Source organism: Lissotriton vulgaris, chromosome 2_1 (assembly GCF_964263255.1).
Source record: "Lissotriton vulgaris chromosome 2_1, aLisVul1.2, whole genome shotgun sequence".
Lineage (NCBI taxonomy): Eukaryota > Metazoa > Chordata > Amphibia > Caudata > Salamandridae > Lissotriton > Lissotriton vulgaris.
In genome coordinates this window covers 185,464,654-185,485,517 of record NC_141687.1, presented here as the reverse complement: position 1 = coordinate 185,485,517, position 20,864 = coordinate 185,464,654, and the positions used below count along the sequence as shown (strand labels likewise).

General features: G+C 47.5%; 1 protein-coding gene across 1 annotated transcript in view; it reads left to right on the top strand.

Annotated features, from left to right (window-relative positions):
• HIP1 (huntingtin interacting protein 1) overlaps positions 1-20,864 on the top strand; it is a 374,725-nt gene that overhangs the window by 192,742 nt on the left and 161,119 nt on the right. Inside the window, exons 8-11 of the mRNA XM_086954710.1 lie at positions 4,567-4,707; positions 5,606-5,663; positions 6,109-6,184; positions 7,796-7,939. Coding sequence (XP_086810836.1) covers positions 4,567-4,707; positions 5,606-5,663; positions 6,109-6,184; positions 7,796-7,939 — 419 coding nt within the window. The remainder of the gene's footprint in view (positions 1-4,566; positions 4,708-5,605; positions 5,664-6,108; positions 6,185-7,795; positions 7,940-20,864) is intronic.

Below are 20,864 nucleotides of genomic sequence, written 5' to 3'. Positions count from 1 at the left end.
CCTCAACAAATGTGTGAGGGCAAGAGAAGTCAGTTACAGGACCAAGGGGGTCCACCCCCTTATCGGATAGGGGTTAGCTGCGGGGATTGACCATATTGAGTCCTCATCATTGGTGATAGATGATGAATACCCACTAAGGGGTTCAAAGTAGCAATTAAAATCTCCGCCTATAAAAAGGTACGCTTCCCCTGAGAGTGTGGTAAGAAGGGCCGCCAGGCAGTCCAGTGTTGGAGATGTATGCCCAAACTTGGCTGGCCGGGAATAGACATTAATAATGGCCAGCTTAGGGAGATCTCTGTGGGTGAGAAGGATGCATAAAATGTCTGGTGAGTGGGTTTCTATTATCTTCACCGTGCACCCTAAATGAATACCCACCCAAATACATAGGCCCCCCGATGGTCTACCTCTGGGACCCTTCACTGCCGCCTCACTATATGCTGCAAAGCCTACTCTGTATAAGAATTTTTAGGCCCAGGTTCCTTGAAATAGACAAATCTCGTGGGAGTCTATGAAATCACCCCAATCAGGCAACTCTAATCTAGCCATTAATCCCGCTATATTCCATGACAGAACCTTGGGGCCATATGATCTTACTTCCATCCGACTCTCAGAAGTCACCTCGAATTCTCGTCTATCTATGACTTCAGGGGACCCAAAATTATTATCGATAATCACTGGGGTTTGGCATTGTAGTCCCTCCTCACTGGATGTAAGATTATTAAATTTAGCATCAACTAAAAAATTCCCCACCTCCTCACAGACACCAGCCAGCTATAGTATCTCTAATTCTATCTTCAGACCACAACACATCACTTCGCTCTAGCTGTTGTTCCGATACCTCAGCCCCCATACCCAGGGTGATGGCACACGGCTGGTTAGACCGAGTTGGAAGACAAATGTAAGTTGGACTTAGTCAGTCCACCATGTCAAGGACACTGTATCTGTTGCTAAGAGGAATACAGGGCGCAAAACCAAAACCATCTAACCCAGTTCTATTGCTGGCATTGCCAGGCAAGGTTCGCCTTTCACAGGTCTTTCCCTGATAACCAAATTTCTCCATACACATTGGGGGGGTATAGAAATAACTTAGGTCAAATGTCTGAATGTTAGTTCTCATATTTTGATAAAACTCCTCACAGACATGACGCACCACCCGACTGTCTCTAAAATGAATGACTATGCAATTACCTGGAATGTCTTTCGTCTCCGGCCTGCCGAACTTACTCTGCGGGCAAACAAGATTTGGCTATGCACATTCGGGGAAGGGGTCCATTGATATTCAGCCAAAGGGTCGATTGTTCTTTAATTCAGTATAGGATTCAACGGTGCCCTTGGCTAGATCCGGGACCCCTGTCAAAACAACAACATAAGGTGCGGACTCAGGAGGTAAATCAATATGTGGCAACAGAATCTTATTGTCATCAATTTTGTATGATCCCTTCGAACCTCCCTGCGAGGTTTTAGCCGTACCCCCTCCTAATAATTGTTGTTCTGCGAGGCCTCCGGGTAGCTATGCGCTATACAAGTGCAATTTTTCATTTCATTTCATTTCATTTCTGCACTCTCACCCTTGGAGCAGTCCATATTTCCCTGCAAGTCTGCACCAACCTCGGTGCTGTGTCCAGCTACAGCATTCCTACGCGAAGTACCTTCCATTGGATCAGAAACAGACGCGTGAGAGGTCAGGTTACTGCCAGAAAGACCCTGAGGTCCATTCGTCATCAGTTCCTTATCCTGGACACTCTTTGGCAGGTTCTTCTTAATACTATCAAAGTTGGTGATAGTCAGCTGTTCAAATTTCGCCAATCTGTCCTCGATTGACTTCAGCCTAACAAGTAAGGGCTGTATTGAAGATGTAATAAGGCCACCTACTTTTAACCAGAAACCCTCATCTATCGAGGACGGAGAACCAACAAAGGGAATCATGGGCAAAGGATCTGCGGCAGGCATATTCGCATGCGGTGGCCCAGGGCTTAAGGGTACAGCGTTTGCCAAATCTACAGGCTTATTCGGTTTGGGCATCTTAGGGTTTTTTCCCCTCTGTGCACCCCCGCCTCGCTTCCTCTTACAAACTGCCCCTGATGTATGCTCTGGTGGGTTGGGCAAAACTTTGTGGATAGACCCCATAGATGCACGAGTGGCTACCCCCCCCGCGATGATTGTCGGAGTATTATGTGCAGTTGGGTCAGGCTGACAGGACTCCCCATCAATCGAAATATTTACCAATTCCTGGGGCAATTGATTGCCACTTTGTCTTGAGGCCCCAGGGTCTATAACTGTATGAATATGCTGCTCCGGGGTGCATGCCAACATCAGACCCCCCAGAGAGGAGCGGTTGGCGAATACCGGGTCCTGTGAGAGGCGACGCTCTGTGATGGCAATTTTGTGCGCCAATACCGACGTAGCCCTTGTAATAAACTGACCAAGTGTCCCGGCTACGTACCCGCCCATTGCGGCTTTCCTTCGTGTTCAGACATTACGAACTGGCTAAAACACTTTAGTTTCACACAGGATAGCGATAATAGTTAGTAGACACGATTTTATGCAAATTAGCTAACCTTGGAAACTGTTGTTCTTAGCGGGGGGCCCAGCCCAGCCTCCTCCAGTCTCCAACGGGCCCACCCTTGGCACGGGCATCTACCGGCGTGTGCCCGCGTGCGTCCCGCGCATCGTGTGCCGCGAGGAGTTAAGTAGCGGCTGGTAGGAGGGGCAGATGCGCCTCAGGTGATGTCAACGTAGGGCTCCTGGGACCTGTAGTCCGGGAATCAAGCAGGTTTCACCCGGCAAAGTAAGTCTCCACTAGCGATGCGGCACCCCAATAAAAAGCACACTCATAAGGCTGAAAAGTGCTCTGTTTAATAATTGTTTCTGAACTTGCAGTGATATGTTAAGATTGCCTGGATAAATATCTATATGGAAGCTCACCAAAGGTTTATACGATAGAGACATTTCCTTCCCGGCTCCGAAGTATATTATTCATTTGCTCAATTGGCAGTGATCGATGAATGGGCCTTCACCTCTCAGAACACGCCTGCCCTTAGAACAGACAACCATGCCCTCAGGTAGCTGAGTGAAGTTGCTGCACTCTATGGGAAAAGTCCACCTAAGGAACTGCCGGAGTGCGTGATTACGGTGGTTAAGGCTTGGCAGACTGCAGTCAACCAATTTGACTGGAGTGTAGTCCTAACTAAAACGCCACCCTAGTGGGTCAGCGACCAGCTACGGGAGGTGAGCAACCTTAAAACGTTTAAAAGTTGAACCTAATTGGAGTAGGCAAAGTGGGGGATGTTTAGGACCAAAAAACATGAAGACATTCAAAGTACTCAAAGAGGAGTATGAAATGAGTGGTAATGAGATACCCTGGTGTTTCCAAAGGAAACAAACCATGGCTGTATACCTGCTTTGTAACGTAAAGGTGGAAGAGAGCGCACCTCTTCAGGACCAAATTGTGACCGAAGCATTCTTCAGAAAATCTAATACCTCTAATATTTAAACAAGATCATTCATAATCTGCCAAACACGTTAACTAAATGTTGGGAGAGATGGTCACAAGACTGGGATGAAATGGAAGAAGAGGAATGAAATTAGGCATTGTAGGGGCCAAGAGAGGTTGGCAAAACAGGATTTAGAATTCTACAACTTAAGCTCCTGCATATAATCTAGAACAGTAGAATACAACTGACCAACTTTGGTAGAATACAAAGGTAGCTGTTAACCAAGAAATATCAACAAAAATAGAGCCCTTGGAATGCATTCAGAATCTTGTAAATATATGTACAAATGGTGGTTCAATAGAAGTAATGGGAAGAGGGGCTGAAACTGTCTCTGCATTATTGTTTGGGTAGGATTTTGAAATTAGGACAGATGATGCTTAGAAATCTGTGGAATGATAAATGAACGAGCAATGTACCACAGTGATTAAACATTTTAAGATGTCATATTTACATTTTAAAAAGCAATACGATAAAAAAAATTAGATGGTGTGGATAATAACTTTCCATCGAAGGCAAGTACGTTTTCTATGTGTTTAGTGTTCGATGCTGTATTTTTTTTTTACAGTCCGATGTTTGTCCTGGGTCTAATCGCTAAATCAGGTGGGTGGTCGTACAGTGCATCTGATATATCTGGCATTGCAGCAAGATACGTAAATATGGTGATAGCATTTGGGTTGAACTTGGTAGTGGGTTGCAAAGCACATTGTAATATTGCTGAAAGTATACTTATGTCGCTGAGTACTGCAATGCTGCTGAACCAGTGTTACAGGTAAGTAACTTATCCAGCCTAAATGAGACCACTGAACCCTTATCTTTGGCTGTACTACTAGGTGTAAAAGGCATGCACTCTTAGGATTGGTGCTTTAGGGGAATAATGACATTGGAGGACATAAAAGTCTTTTGAGGCTGTGGATTGTGTGCCTTAAATTGAATACATCTTTGTCTGTTGCTCACTTTGCTCTCTTATTGAGTAGTTTGTAAAGAGTCTCCTGCAGTGATGAAGGATCGAGTCTGATTGCATTGAAATCCTGTGCTTTTCCACCTGTGATTGAGTACATCTCTCTCTTTGCAGTGTTCAGCTCCTTGGACATGTCGCGCTCGGTGTCCGTCACGGCTGCTGGTCAGTGCCGGTTAGCTCCTTTAATCCAAGTTATATTGGACTCCAGTCACTTGTACGACTACACTGTGAAACTCCTCTTCAAGCTGCACTCATGTAAGTACTGTGCCCCCAGAGATTCAAGGTCTGTTGGAAAGCAACCAATGGAGTTCAGGGCTCCCCAGGCTCTTCCAGGAACAATATGCATGATTGCCAACCACCAGGCCCTATGGGAATTCATGAGAAGTGCAACTCTCACCAGAGGTTTGAGTGGTTAGGAAGCAAATAAACAAACACAAAAAGATGTGGGCTGCAGGGAAGCTTTATGTATGTGCCTAGATCTGTACATAGGCCCATATCCTCCTGGTAAGCACAGTAGCAATAGGTATGTTCATAGCTCTAGGACTTACAGGGAGGCATTGTGTAAGTGCATATGTCCACATTGTGCAAGGTGGTGCTGTGTGTGCATACAGCTCTGTGCTATGCCAGAAGCATGCTTATTTTTAGCTCTGTACGCGAAACCATCCTTGCTCCGCAGGAAAGCACTATGAATGTACAGAGCGCTGTGCTATTCAGGGAAGCACTGTACAAGTACATTTATTTGATCTGCTGGAATACACCATCTACACACACAGTTCTGTGGTCTGTAGGAAAGCGTTGTTTCCTTATCGACCCAGTACAGCACTCTGCTGCTTTTTGGCTAGGTTCGCCCTACCACTGCATACGTCAGCTCTTGAGCTGATGGAAAACACTGTGCGCATTTATAATTCTTCCTGTAAACACCATGTAATAACTATATGTCCTTGGGGAAAGACCATGCTTGAGCAGTACCGGCAAGTACCGTGTTCGACATAGATCCGTTAAATGCATAAGCATGGAAATATTGAGTATGTGCATGACACTGTGCTCTGACGGCAAGTGTGGCGTACCCAGAGTTCCTGTCTCTGCATCGGTTGCCTGGTCCCCAGTACTCTGCAGTACTGACTAAGTGCCTGTTCTTTATCCTCTCTGATAGGTCTTCCAGCAGACACCCTGCAAGGCCATAGAGACCGCTTCCAGGAGCAGTTCAAGAAGTGAGTGCACCAGGAGTTGGGGGGGAGGGGGATTAGAGAAAAGGGTTGGAGGGTATGGAAGGAGGAAGGTTGGCAGAAGAAACAAAGCTGTGGTCATTAATGCATGTTTGTATTAAGCATAGTGTTTCTTAAGAGCTCACAGGATAAGGTATGGAAAGAATGATGAATGAGATGAGAGGTGGGGAAGTAGAAAAGACAGTGGTCAACATACATACATGCGGTTTGCCACTTTATCCTTGTATTACAATTTACATTATTTATTCTCGATTTTTTTATTATCAAAGTGCCCACAGACACTAAAAAAGCCAGTCCCTCTCTCATCCCGACTAGATCATTTCTTGATGAAGGTGGCGGGGACGGGGTTACTCCACATGGCTTCCTTCAGGCTCCTTGATTCCCTGTACTCATGAGCACCCACCATGCTCTTGTGCCTTCTTTCTTCCAGATTGAAAGACCTGTTCTATCGGTCCAGTAACCTGCAGTACTTCAAGCGCCTCATTCAGATCCCACAGCTGCCTGAGGTGAGTCCTGCGCCCCTCCTGGCAGGGGTTTCAGTCTAGAGCTGCTCTTCTTACCTGCCTGTGACTTGGGTTGGCCAACAATGATTGTATAGTGCACACACCACTATACAGGTTATAGGGCTGTGCCTCACAGTGTTACTGTGTTAACACACAGCAGATGCCCCTCTTGCGACTGCTTTGCTATAGGGTTCTTAGGTTAGTACAGTGCTGCGGTGAAACAGGTGTCGCCTGTAGCGCATTGCAATAGGTGTTTCCCTTAGTGCAGCGTGTTTCTTTTACTGCAGCACTTTGGATCTCGTCTTTAGTGCAGTGTATCAGTGTTTCATAACTCACCCCTAGTGCAGTGCTACTCCTTTCAGCCATAGGGCTGTTCCACAGGTGTCATCCCTATGGTACTGCTACTGATGCCTGCTGTGTGCTGCTCTTTACGCAGTGCTGTAGATATCGCCATTCCTGCTGTGCTGCAGCTGTCACTGTGTGTAAAGCCACTCGTTTGGAGTGTTTTATAGTGCTGTGTCAGCCTTAGTGCTGTTGTCAACCTTGGTTCAATCTTGCCTGTGTCATCCTTAGTGCAGTGCAGAATACGGTGTATACACTGCAGTGGGCCTTCTTAATAGAGAATCTAGTTGAATTCTTTTAGGCTTGTGCAGCTGTTTTTCTTGGTGCCTTAGACTTCGAGCAGTGCTGTTGTTGTCAGCAGTGAAGCAGTTCTGAGGGTATTGCCATCCAGTGCTCCTGGTGTTGCTCTGTGTGAAGTGCTGAAAGAGTCGCTCAGTGCAGTGCTGGATGTGTCACCCCTCCTGCAGTGCTGCAGTTTTTTCTATATTAGAATTATACAGCTATTACCCTTGGTGCGGTGCTTTACGCTTCACCCTTAGTGCTGTGATGCTTGTGTCAGCCGCAGTGTGGCTCAACAGGCTTTTTAAAAAAAAAATATTTTTATTTGCATTTTATCAAAACTCAACAATACAGTCGTGAGATCAGCAGTACATAGACCTCTACTCCCACACCCACCCACCTCAAAGCCACATATTTCTGTCACAGTGCGAAACATCTCAATTCAGCATCCATTGATACAAGGTGCAGTTATCATACCGTGTCCCACCCGAAGCCCTCTTGTCAGTGCTCTAGCGATTGGTGGCTCAACAGGCTTGGCTCTTAGAGTTGTGCTGCCAGTGTCATTCCTACTGCAAGGTTGCATTTTTTGATCCTGACACTGTTTTGTGGTACCTTTAGTGCTTTCATTCATGTATCAATCTCTATTCAGTTGGGCAGGTGTTACACTCTGAGCAGTGAAGAAAGCACTCTAGCTAGTGTAGCGGTTGTTGTATATAGGCCAGGCAGTGCTTTGCAACAGGTGGATGTCCCCAGTGTCATAATTAGTGTGGTACTGTTGCTGTTGCCTTCAGTGCAGTAGTAGCAGATTAGTGCAGTGCAGCAGAGGGCACCTTTAGTGTGCTGCCCTTGTTACAGTCAGTAGAAGTGATGTAGTGTGTGGGTTTTTGCTTCTTTCCACTACGCTCTTCCTTTGATTTGTCACGTGGGTGGTGGGGAGTCTCCAAAACCGCTCCCATAAGCCTGCTGGACTTCAACACATTTGTCTTTCAACAGAATCCCCCCAATTTCCTGCGAGCGTCAGCCCTGGAAGAGCATATAAGCCCTGTCGTGGTGATCCCATCGGAGACGTCATCGCCGGAGAGCGAGCCCATCATGGAGACTGACGACCTTGTGGATATGGACTCCGTGTCCCAACAGGTGAGGACCCGTAGACCATCCGCACCCAACAAACATGCTGTTCCTGCCGCCTGCTGTGGCCGAGCTTGGACCTACATTAATCAGGCTCAGAAGTATGGTAATTCTCAAATACGTTATCTACATAACATTAACAAGATGTTAGTTGACCGAAATGTAGATAAAGGCAGTAAAAACCTTCTTTCTGTTCTTAATCCTTCCCGTGAAGTCACCCAATCTGTCTGTGAGATGCAACACACACGAGAGACTCAAGAAGCAAATGTTGTATTCAGCAGTATTGCATCACTCGTAGGCTCACAAGCTTAGAAGAAAAATTCCCTGTTCTCATGTAATGTAATTATAGCTCCATCTCATTGAGGATTAGAATGCTCTCCTCCCAAATGTACATAGCCTGTTGCCCGCCGGGTCTACTTGGGGATTCTATTTTTCGCCATGAATCTAGGGTTTCTTAATACTGCTGCTCTTACTGTAGGCACCTTTTGACTTTACGAGCTGCATTTTACCCCAATATTTGTGGATTTCAACATTTATATCAGTTTTTAATTAGTATCTTGTTTTTTTCGTGTTAGCAGAGTATGCCTGTGCTGAATTTGAACCCAGTGCCTTAATGTTAAGCAGAGGCTTGCTTCTACTAACAATAAATGTCACTGAACCTTATGTGATCACCTAAAAATGAGCTTTCAGAAGTACTACAGAGAGGGGATTTGTTCCTGTGCTCGCGTTGGTGGACAAGAGTACATGTTTTGATTGGGCAGAGGTTGTGTGCCTCCACGAAAAAATGATTTACATCCAAGCATCTGTGATTATTTTGTTTGCTGTCTGTGCCAACAGCAGTTTGGCTTCCTTGAGATTTGAGGTGGTCGAAGGGGCACACAAATGGCATTAAAGTGTCTTAGATAAGTTTATAATTTATAGTATTTGTTTTTCTTTGGCAGTGATGAGGATTATGTTGCTGTTGTCCATTCCAACACCCTCTCCTGCCATTTATTCAATAAAGACTTCAAAGTGCAGTTCCATGTTTGAGAGCAGTATTAGATGCACAGGGCTACACTAATCTACATGGACTTTTAGGTCTGGTCTGAAGGGCAGTTGTTGCAGGATCTTTTGTAATTAATTAAAAAGACGTTTCAGTGTACTAAAATTGAGAGGAGATTAGGTTCAATCCACAATGTGGTTCTCCTGAGTACAGGGTTTTATTCAGGCTAATTTTCTTGTTTTACATTCTTATATTATTACACATTGGAGAAGTGTGGCTCAATGGTTAGAGCGGCAGACCCTGATGCAGAGGTCTAGCCCGGGACCAGGGTTCAATCCCCCGCCTCGGCGGGTCTTGGGCTCAAAAATTCCACGGACCTGATAATTCTCGCCTCGGTGCCTATTCCAATCATGGAGTCCCACTCTGCAACTCTGGGCAATAGCTTGCTTAATCTCCACAACGGCCCCCACAACGCTACGGATGCCTGGCCTCCACCTTGGGGGTGTCCAGGAGTGGACGCCTCACAGGGAAAGCCAGGATGGGTCCCACAGCGGTATTCGTACAAGCGCCTTGAGACCCTTGCGGGTGAGTAGTGCGCTATACAAGTATCAATTTACAATTTACAATACTCAGGACAGATGGACTGCGTTGTTTATTGTGACAGGCCAGTGATCACGGCTATGGGTCTGATCCTTTTATTATGAAATGTTATGATAAAGGCTGTAGGCCTGATGTATTTATTGTGAATAGCATATATAAAAATCAATATGCATTTAAGGGTGGATTGTTGTTATTGTATAGTTAAAGCCTAAAGATAGGTACTTTATTACATCTAATCTTACAGATTACACTAGTAGACAAGGGTTTTTGTGCTGGTTACCCCATCTGGCAAACCGTGAGTACCAAAGATTTACACTGTCAGAATCCTTCTTAGGCTCTCTTAGGAGACCTCTCAGCAGCATTCGACACCGTATCCCACCACACCCTTACCGAGAGCCTTCACCACACCGGAATTCAAGGAGACACCCTCAGATTGATTGTCTCTTTCTTCACTGGAAGAAACCAGAGAATCTGCCTTCCTTTCTTCACCTCCAGATACAAGAGCATCATCTGCAGCGTTCCTCAAGGCTCACCCTTCATCCCCACCGTGTTCAACACCTGCATGACCCTCTTGGACATGCAGAACCCATGTACTGAACATCTTTCCTACGCCGACTGCAACCAGCTCATCTTCTTGCTATCAGAAGAGCCCTCTACTATGAGGGCCAACTTCCATAGGTTCATGATGAGTATCGCCAACTGGATGAAAGACGACTTCCTGAAACTCAACACAGACAAAACAGAAGTACTGATCTTCAGGAACAACACCTCCTCGTGGAACGACTCCTAGTGGCCTTCCAAACTAGGACCCTCATTCACGCCGACAGACCATGCCCGCAACTACGGCTTCATGCTGAACTGCAAGTTCACCATGAAAACCAGATCAACGCTGTCTCTTCCGCCTCCTTCCTCACTCTTTGCAACCTCCACTATAGCAGGGATTGTGCTCATACACAGAACTGTGCATAGAGACTTGGAACCTCAGTGAATTAGGGTGTACCAAAACTCACCTTAGTAGCCAAAATCCCCTACCAGACTAGCAATCAGTGTCTCATTGGTTCTTCCATAACCCCAATGATTAGAGAACCCAGAACATGGAACTTAGAATACCTCAGGCAATGTGGAACACATAAACACTCTTTTGTTATACTCTCATACCAGTCCAAAACAGGGAGTAAAAAGGGACAAGAGCACGTTAGAAATATTTATTTCTAATGCTGTGTTCTCATGCGCAGTATCTTAGCTAATACAAGCAAACATATTATAAGCAACAAGATTATCAGCATAGTTACTATTCCATGAAATACAAAGGGAGAAAGCATGTTACAATGCTAAATTGAAACAGATTAGAATACACCTATATCTCACCCACCCTTGCTAGTAGGTTATTTTATATCTACAGAAGGTCTCTTGGGATTACAAGGGCGGCCCCATTCCTGTGGTACTTAGCAGAAATGGATCACATCAGATTCTGCACCAGCTCTCAGCATGCGTATATCCTCCAAGTGTGTGAGCATGTCTAGGCAGTGCATTATTAAACGCGCCAAACTCAGAGGTGGCCACAGCATATATGTTATGTCTAGAATGTGCGCTGATCAGTCCGAACAACAACCACGGTGTTGAAATAATCTTGAAGGCCTCTGCACACTCTGCTAAACTCTAAACATTTATTATAATGTGTGCCATGTGCAAAGGCAACAGAAAGGAAAAATGGTGTTTAAACTTCTAATTAGCTCATGCCAACTTATCACAGTGTAAAGGCAAGGCTCATTCCCATGACACCGCAAGATCTTCGAATGGCTCCTTTCCAACACCAGACGAATCGTCACCCAAGCCCTAGTCACCAGCAGGCTGGACTAAGTCAGTGCAATCTACGTGGGAATCGCCTTGCACCTCCTGAAAAGACTATGGGCCATATGTAGGTAATTTGTGTTTTGAGATTCTCAAATTGTGATTTTTAGGGAATCTCAATTAAAGAATCGCAAAACGCAATGTAGGTAGGATTACCAAAATTTTTGCGGATCCCACTTATTCCTTATTTGCGAATCGCAAATTGAGATTCGCAAATAAGGAATACCATCTCATTCATTCCTATGGGCTAGAACGTTTGGAAGTTGTTTTTCTTTGAAGTTGTTTTCTACTCACGAGACATGTTGTGGCCAAGGCCGGACTGGCCGTACCGCGTACCGGACGTTTCCTCAGGAGGCTGAAAGGGTGGGGGGCAATTTTTTTACTGGGGTCCGGTTTTCTAGCCGTGCAGCAGTTTTAAAAGCAGTGCAGAGTTCCTTGTATATTCAACAGTTTTCAGGCAACAATAAATGTGCAAAGATAACTCTGACGATTAATGTACCTGCTGGAGAGAAATCAAAGCTTTGTCTAGTGGCATTTTTGACTCATCTTAGGTATGCATGAGGTTAATATGCCTGTTGCAAAGAGCAGGTGCTACGCAGATCACAGAACAGTATTTTATGGGCAAGTCTCAGTGGTTTACCGCTTTTGTCACAGAGATCCTTTTATTATGTGCAGTTTATAAGTTACAGTCGTAATCTAGATTAGAAAGTTATGTTTATCTGACCCAGTATTTCGTTATCTTAATTTTGCTAAAAAGGGATTGTCAGGGTAAAAATAAATTCCTAATAGTAAAGCCAACCCCAGACACTGTTACGTTTGAATCCTGAGTTTGTGCTTTTCCGGAACAAGCACTATTAAAAAGTCCCTACCAGTGTGAATGTTTCAACAAAAAAAAGGGGTAACCCGGTGTCCCTCAGAACCTGGGTAGGTATGATTAAAGAAACAATGGTTCTGTCGGGTGAATGAACAAATTGCTTTTAGGAAAAGGCTAAGTTAGCTGAAAGCACAGTTTCATATGGTTGGGATACCCGACACCCCCTCTCAACACAATCCCCAAGAATGGGAAGACGGAAACGGTTCTGAACTTTTGGAAGGCGGGAGGGAGTTACCCTCCCGGCCGTATTTATTAAAATATGAAACAAAATTAAAACATTAAAATAACAGTTTCATATCATGTACAATTTCATTTACACATTACGATGTTCTTGGCTAACCTTAACACATTTCTAACAAAGGTTCTCCTAGCCAATACTAAAACATCCTGTAAAGACTTTTCTCAAAATTGAAATTGTACATCCTAACATTACGGGCCAACGGCAAGGTCGTAACCGGTGTCAGATCCCTAATACCAGACTTCCCCCCTCACTTGTGAGGGGCGGGCACACAGAGGACTGTACCTCTGTGCCAACTTCCAATTTCCCTTGTCTTAACGGGGGCCCCTGTTTACTCGACGCCATCTTAATGGTCATCCGAGGACTCGTGTGAGGTGTCTAGAAGGTAGCGTAGACCCCCCTCCCACCCCACACTGCTTACCACATCTGCCGTCGCAGATGTCCTGGCCCCGGGAAATTCCCAGGAGGGGCCCGTAGCCCCTCCTCCCCAGGGAGGGGCCTTGACCGCCTTCCCTTTCGGCGTCCCCATCCTTAGAAGGGGACCGCCTCCCCGTTTGAGGGGCCAATGGCCGCCTCCCCCCGGGTGCTCCCATCCATAATGGGTGACGCCCCACCTCTCGGGATCTTCCAATTACTGCTCACCGATCATGCCCTTACCGCCCGACCAAAAATAAATACGACATTTTAAAACTAAGAGAGACAAAACAGACAATTATACTGAGCAATTCAACGTATAACTTCTCTAAGCACTACATTTAACTCTGCTGCAATTACTTTGTCGAAATCCATGCTGAAAGATCAACCACTTTATTACATATCAAAATTATCAACTTTATTCACAACAACCTGTAAAAGAAACAGTATCATGTCACTCGACTTTATTCAAAACAAATCGCTGTCATCAGGGGCTGGTGGGTGGGTCAAAATTGGCTCTTCGTTCCGTCTCGAGCTCACGTGCAACGGGGAGGTGCAGCTTCAGAGCACAGGAACAAGAGGATGCTTCCTTGGCTTGTTGCTCCTTTTATCCTTCTTCGGGCGGGCGTGGACCCTCCTCCAATCCGCCTCCGGGGCGTGGCCATCGGCGTAGGTGTCTAGGACAGCCCCCTCTTGGGCGGGAAAAGGCGCGCCCCGGCTACGCCGCTTCGGGCATACCAGCCGAGACTCGCCTCCCGCCCAAAATGGCTTCCCGGGGGGATCGGGGTACTCCACCATACGTTCGGGGGGACCGAGTGGTCGCCCCTTTCCATATGGTTGGGATACCCAACACCCCCTCTCAACACAATCCCCAAGAATGGGAAGACGGAAACGGTTCTGAACTTTTGGAAGGCGGGAGGGAGTTACCCTCCCGGCCGTATTTATTAAAATATGAAACAAAATTAAAACATTAAAATAACAGTTTCATATCATGTACAATTTCATTTACACATTACGATGTTCTTGGCTAACCTTAACACATTTCTAACAAAGGTTCTCCTAGCCGATACTAAAACATCCTGTAAAGACTTTTCTCAAAATTGAAATTGTACATCCTAACATTACGGGCCAACGGCAAGGTCGTAACCGGTGTCAGATCCCTAATACCAGACTTCCCCCCTCACTTGTGAGGGGCGGGCGCACAGAGGACTGTACCTCTGTGCCAACTTCCAATTTCCCTTGTCTTAACGGGGGCCCCTGTTTACTCGACGCCATCTTAATGGTCGTCCGAGGACTCGTGTGAGGTGTCTAGAAGGTAGCGTAGACCCCCCTCCCACCCCACACTGCTTACCACATCTGCCGTCGCAGATGTCCTGGCCCCGGGAAATTCCCAGGAGGGGCCCGTAGCCCCTCCTCCCCAGGGAGGGGCCTTGACCGCCTTCCCTTTCGGCGTCCCCATCCTTAGAAGGGGACCGCCTCCCCGTTTGAGGGGCCAATGGCCGCCTCCCCCCGGGCGCTCCCATCCATAATGGGTGACGCCCCACCTCTAGGGATCTTCCAATTACTGCTCACCGATCATGACCTTACCGCCACAGGCCGGATAGTTGACCGGCTATCCGGACCCCCCACAAAACTCCTACTTAAAGGTCATGGCTGGACAAACTCTTTAACCAGGCTACGAAGTCTCCTATGAGTAAAGCATTCCCCTCCCGGGACAAATGGACCCCATCCTCCAGGTACATATGGTCCCCCCTGATACATCCATGAGGAATAGAATGCAATGTACATGTACGGAACAACCTACCAAGTTTGTTATTCACTTTCTTCACTGACTGATTCAAAGCTGACACAGAAATAGCCCCCCGCCACACCTTCCGTGGAATCATGTGGGACCATGCAATCGTGCACCCCGGAACCCTCCTCGCCAACCAACTTACTGTGGATAGTATTAATTTGAGAAGTACTTGTCGACCCGTGGTCACCAAATCATTGCCCCCAAGATGCACTATGATTACAGATGGCGGTGACCTTGTCCGCCCTAACAAACCCTCCATAAAAGTTTGAAACTGGTCAATACAGAGCCCACCCCTTCCGTAGAAGGTCACCCTGTACCCGTATTCCCCAGCCATGTGAATCATGTCACCTGCTTTGAATACGTCTGCGGCGCGCCTCACGTATGAGTGGCCGACGACCCACACCACTCTTGCCTCAGCCGGTGATCTTTGATCGCTGGTCCCCAGGTGTCGGGTCAACTGCACAGTCCGCCCCGCAAAGCCTGCTCGCGAAACTGAAAACCAAACAGAAAACAAGAAGCGTGAGTGCATGACATTAGCTTCACAACATGTGCAACCGCACATACCTCTTATAACAATTCGAGGACCAACGCCCCAACTGTTTCACTTTATCCACACTCAAACCCCTGGCTGTGGCCTCTGTAGCAGCACCTATCCGGAATGAGTGGGTCCCAAAATCGCTCGGGTTCAAACCCGCTGCCGCGATTGCCATTGTTAACACCAGCTGGAACTGAAACCTGGTCAGTGGGGTGGCGTCGGTGTGCCTCAGCAAGGTTCCCCCCCATGATGCCGCCCTCTGCGCTAAATACTCCTCCACGCATTTCACCAGGCACATTGGAGACCCTGGAATCCGCTGAACTACCACACTGTCCCCGATTGCTCCCTGATCGGTCTTGGATCTGGCAATTGAGACTACCATTGTCTCCCCCTTAATTTGAATGTGTTCTCGACACAGACCTCCCCCCGTATCCTGCTTGCTCCGTGCTACCAGCTCGCTTACCCGCATAGCCCCATGGAATGCTAATGCAAAAGCGGCCCGGAATAGCACCGTCTCTGATTGAGATGAACATGTCGCCGGGAGTACGGACAGTAACAGGGACAACCTTTCTAAACCTATCGGGTGCCTCTCATCCACTCTGCGACCCTCAAGGCGTTGCCACCCACGCAGCGCCTTTTGTACTAAAAAGGACGATGTGGGGTCCTGAATGCCATGAGCCCGTGCCATAAAAGAAATGGCGGCCCGGTGCCTATTGGCCGTAGCCACTGATTTGCCTGCCTGATGCAAAGATACCAGAAATTTCAAGACATACTCCTCCTGCCCCCAGAGCTCCCCCCTAGCTGAACCCAAAAAGGACCAATAAGAACGGAACGCCCCTTCATATGCTTTCCTTGTCCTGGGTGCTAGACTCTCTCCCACGAGGTTTTGTAATCCGGGGCACCGAGAGACCAGAGAGCTTCGGGAAATGGTGCCGCCACCGAGCCCGCTGAGGGCAGAAAACCCCGGAAGGCCTGCATATGGGAACGAGAGAGCGAATCAGCTGCCTGATTTAGTACCCCTGGCACGTGTCTTGCCCTAAAGTGGACATTTAGTCTCATACATAGCAGGACAATTTCCTTCAGTAATCTCAAAATCCATTTGCAGCGTGCTGCCTGACTATTGATACACTCAACCACGGTCATATTATCAGACCAGAACACCACAGAGCGATCACGAAACCCCTCTGGCCAGGTTTCCAAGGCCACCAGAATGGGGAGCAGTTCCAGAAACCCAATGTTACTAGTGAGTCCATTATCGTGCCACCACTTAGGCCAGGTTCGTGCCGACCATTGATTGCCGAATATGGCGCCAAAACCTACACTCCCTGCCGAGTCGGTCCACAACCCCAGTTCTTCTGAGGAAACTGGTGGATCGGTCCACACCACACGACCGTTGAAATCCGCCAGAAATGCCAACCATATGCGTATATCCTGGCGAACCTCTGTTGACAGTCTTGTGCGGTGGTGCCTTTCCCTGAGGCCCACCATGGCCTGTGCGATAGAACGGGAGAAGGGGCGAGCCATTGGTATTACTCTCAGGGCAAAGTTAAGCTGACCCACAGCCTGTTGTAACTGATGGAGAGTTACCTTTCCTTCGCCGAGACATGTTTTTAGCGAGGCCCTGAATTTCATAACCTTCTCTTCGGGCAAGCAGAAGCACCCCTCTACAGAATCGAGCTCAATTCCGAGAAACTCGAGTGTAGTAGATGGCCCTACCGTCTTACCGGGTGCCAGCGGCACGCCAAACTCCTCCATAAGATTACAGAATTCCTTCAAGGCCTGTGCACATTCCATGTCCCCGGCTGCCCCCAGAAACAGAAAATCATCAAGATAATGCATAACATGTGTAAAGCCCGTGACTCTTGTGAACGCCCATTGCAGAAAAGTACTGAATTTCTCAAAATACGCACAAGAGATGGAGCAACCCATTGGCATACATTTATCCATGTAATAGCGTCCCTGAAACATAAAACCTAGGAGACGCTGATCATCAGGGTGTACCGGGAGCAACCGGAACGCTGACTCGATATCTGATTTAGCCATCAGCGCTCCGGGCCCCAGGCGATTCAACATGGCGACGGCCTCATCAAAGGATGCGTACCGCACCGAACAAACTCCTGGGTCAATCGCATCGTTCACCGAAAGGCCCCTAGGAGCTGACAAATTATGTATTAACCTGAACTCCCCTGGGTCCTTTTTGGGAACCACTCCCAAAGGTGAACAAACAAAATTGCCAACTGGTGGTATGTCATATGGTCCAGCAACCCGACCTCGGGCCACTTCCTTACCAATCTTTGCCTGTACCACCGCCGTATTCTGTTGAACCGATAGTTGGTTCTTACATTGTGCTTCCCCCCGAAAATCCCCCTGCCGGGATGCGGAAACCATATGAGAAACCGTCTCGCAACAACCCGGCGGAGATATGATCAGGGTAGTCGTTCAGCCAAGGGATCAGTGCCATGATATCAACCGGGGTAGGTAATGGCGCCCCTCGGTCTATTTTAGACCTGTTTGGCGCCCCCTCTACCTCCCGTATCACCAGTCTTGGCTCTGCACGCACTCTCGGGGTGTGAGGACTGTCCGCACCCTGCACACTCATGCCTGAACCTGCACGATCCCTGTGGCCTCGAACACTTGCCTCTGTTAAAGCTCCAGCAGACCCCTTTCTTACCCGAGTTGCCATTACTCTTTGTGTTCTGATCGCTGCTTGAACCCGCCTGAAAGGGGGCCCCCAAAGAATGGCGGGAAGGCTCCACCCCGTTCCCGGCTAAAAATGGCAACTTCGCCGTGCTCGACCTCTCAATTTTCTGCCAGGAAATGGAGTCGAAACAATCCCACGTCAGGGATGAGTCGTACTCTTTGGACTTACGAAATATGCTATCGTAACAACACCATTGATTGCCCCCGTATGATTCATAAAAGTCCATGATACGCGTCTGATAAACGGCTAATTCCACCACTAATTCGGGCCTACGTTCCCCCATAATTGCAGTGAACATTCCAAACGCTCTGGCCCAATTAGAGATCGTTTCATCTACTCTGAAACCCGCCATCTTTGCGCGCCATACACTAGGGTGCAAAAACTCTTTCTGGTTTTTTACATGCTCAATCTCATAGTGATCGGTCAACCAGGAAAACATGTTCACATATTTATCCGCCCAAATCCTCTCTTTCACATCGATCGGGATATGTTGAACGACTTTCTCCCTTCTTGAGGGTACTGATCCCTCCCCCGCCATCGGCAATGGCTGCTTACCTGAACCGGTAGCTGTGACCGTTGTCGCTGCCGAACCAACGCCCGATACTGGTTGTTCCACGGGAGCCTGCGGGGAAACAAGAGGACACGGTGCCTTCGCAGCATCTTTCGATTGCCACAACTGCTTCATTATCGACCTGGCTTCTTCAGCCGTGGCCCCCTCATTCTCTCTGCCCAACCATGCCGCCAACTGGGCAGCCAGCTCCGGAGGCATATCCTCCTCGTTCACAGGAGTGACCACCACAGGGATTGGTTGTCCCGCGTTCGGGACCGGAACAGGGGCCTCGATCGGGGTGACCGGGTCCGCTGGAGGTGATTCGGGAACCGGGGCCTCCCCACCCGATGCCCCCTTCTTGGCCCTTCTACCTCTCCCGTTAGGGACCACTCCCGGCAATGCTGGTCCGATGACTTTCTTTGGTCCACCCGCACCATTCATTGTCGCCATCTGCTTCTTCATGTCCGCCATGTCCTTCACCAGCATACGAAGCATCTGGTCGGTTCCGACCCTCCTTCCAACCTTCTTGCCAGGCATCGTCCAAGGGTAATCCTCAAGGTCCTAGGTCAGGAAGCTTCGAACTCACTGAAAGAAGAAACACAAAAATTTAATTCTCAAAATTGGCTCTTCGTTCCGTCTCGAGCTCACGTGCAACGGGGAGGTGCAGCTTCAGAGCACAGGAACAAGAGGATGCTTCCTTGGCTTGTTGCTCCTTTTATCCTTCTTCGGGCGGGCGTGGACCCTCCTCCAATCCGCCTCCGGGGCGTGGCCATCGGCGTAGGTGTCTAGGACAGCCCCCTCTTGGGCGGGAAAAGGCGCGCCCCGGCTACGCCGCTTCGGGCATACCAGCCGAGACTCGCCTCCCGCCCAAAATGGCTTCCCGGGGGGATCGGGGTACTCCACCATACGTTCGGGGGGACCGAGTGGTCGCCCCTTTCCACATTTATAGTTCAATTAAATTGCACAAAACCTCTCTAAAACAGATGTATTTCAAAGTTTTATATATAGAAAACAGCGTCACATTTACAGAACATCGGAATTACTTCATTCCTATTTATTTTATACCAATTCTAAGAAAAGTGACTGTTGGTGAGCAAAGTGAATAGTGCAATACATTGAGTGACATATATTTACAACTATATACAATATTGTACACGGGGAAGAAGGGGGAACAATTTGATTTGATGGTCAGAGTTCTAAGTTAATGCTCCAAGGAGACAGATGGTTACTATGCCCGTTCCTGGAGATTTCTTGACCAATGTTGTGCGTCGACGTTTCAACCCTAGTGTGCCCCGATTGGTGGTCACGAGCTTCTGCGAATGATGTCAGACGGTGCTCGTATCTCCTAGAGGACGCAGCGTTTTTCCATCGATCGTTCAACTCAGGATTGACCTCCGGGCTTCTGAACAGGTTGTGACTTTTGCCTCCTGTGAGTCCAGAATCCTCCCGTCCCCCCGTACCCCACGCCCTCCCACCACTGTCTTGATAAAGACCCGCCGTGACCACCAATCGGGGCACACTAGGGTCGAAACGTCGACGCACAACATTGGTCAAGAAATCTCCAGGAACGGGCATAGTAACCATCTGTCTCCTTGGAGCATTAACTTAGAACTCTGACCATCAAATCAAAATGTTCCCCCTTCTTCCCCGTGTACAATATTGTATATAGTTGTAAATATATGTCACTCAATGTATTGCACTATTCACTTTGGTCACCAACAGTCACTTTTCTTAGAATTGGTATAAAATAAATAGGAATGAAGTAATTCCGATGATCTGTAAATGTGACGATGTTTTCTATATATAAAACTTTGAAATACATCTGTTTTCAGAGAGGTTTTGTGCAAATTAATTGAACTATAAATGTGAAACTGTGCTTTGAGCTAACTTAGCCTTTTCCTAAAAGCAATTTGTTCATTCACCCGACAGAACCATTGTTTCTTTTACCAGTGTGTATGACCAGTGAATCCTACATCTTGTAGTCCCCTTTGTCTTATGTAAAAAAAAATTATACACTGATTTACACATGTATGGTTCATTATCTCTGTATGTGGGTGTGATGAAAAATGCTCCGACACCCTACACTGGTATGAGAGGTGCTTTAAAACATATGAAATACATATGAGAGAGGGGCCATGGAGAGATGAGAGACAGTGTTGGAGGGTGATAGCGAGGGAATCATTGAAGAGCCCCAATAAAGATTGCCTTATCCTGGTGCACTGTAAGGACATCATTTACTATGCTTTAAAAACAAATACAGTTGAATATATAAGGAAAACTTTGATATAGAGTGCACCATTTTTGCCATTTTTCTCCTTCATTTCTTGGGTGGAGAACACCCCCCTCCCTGCCCTCTTACAGTGATCAGGTCCCTTGCACTCATCATTCACCGTA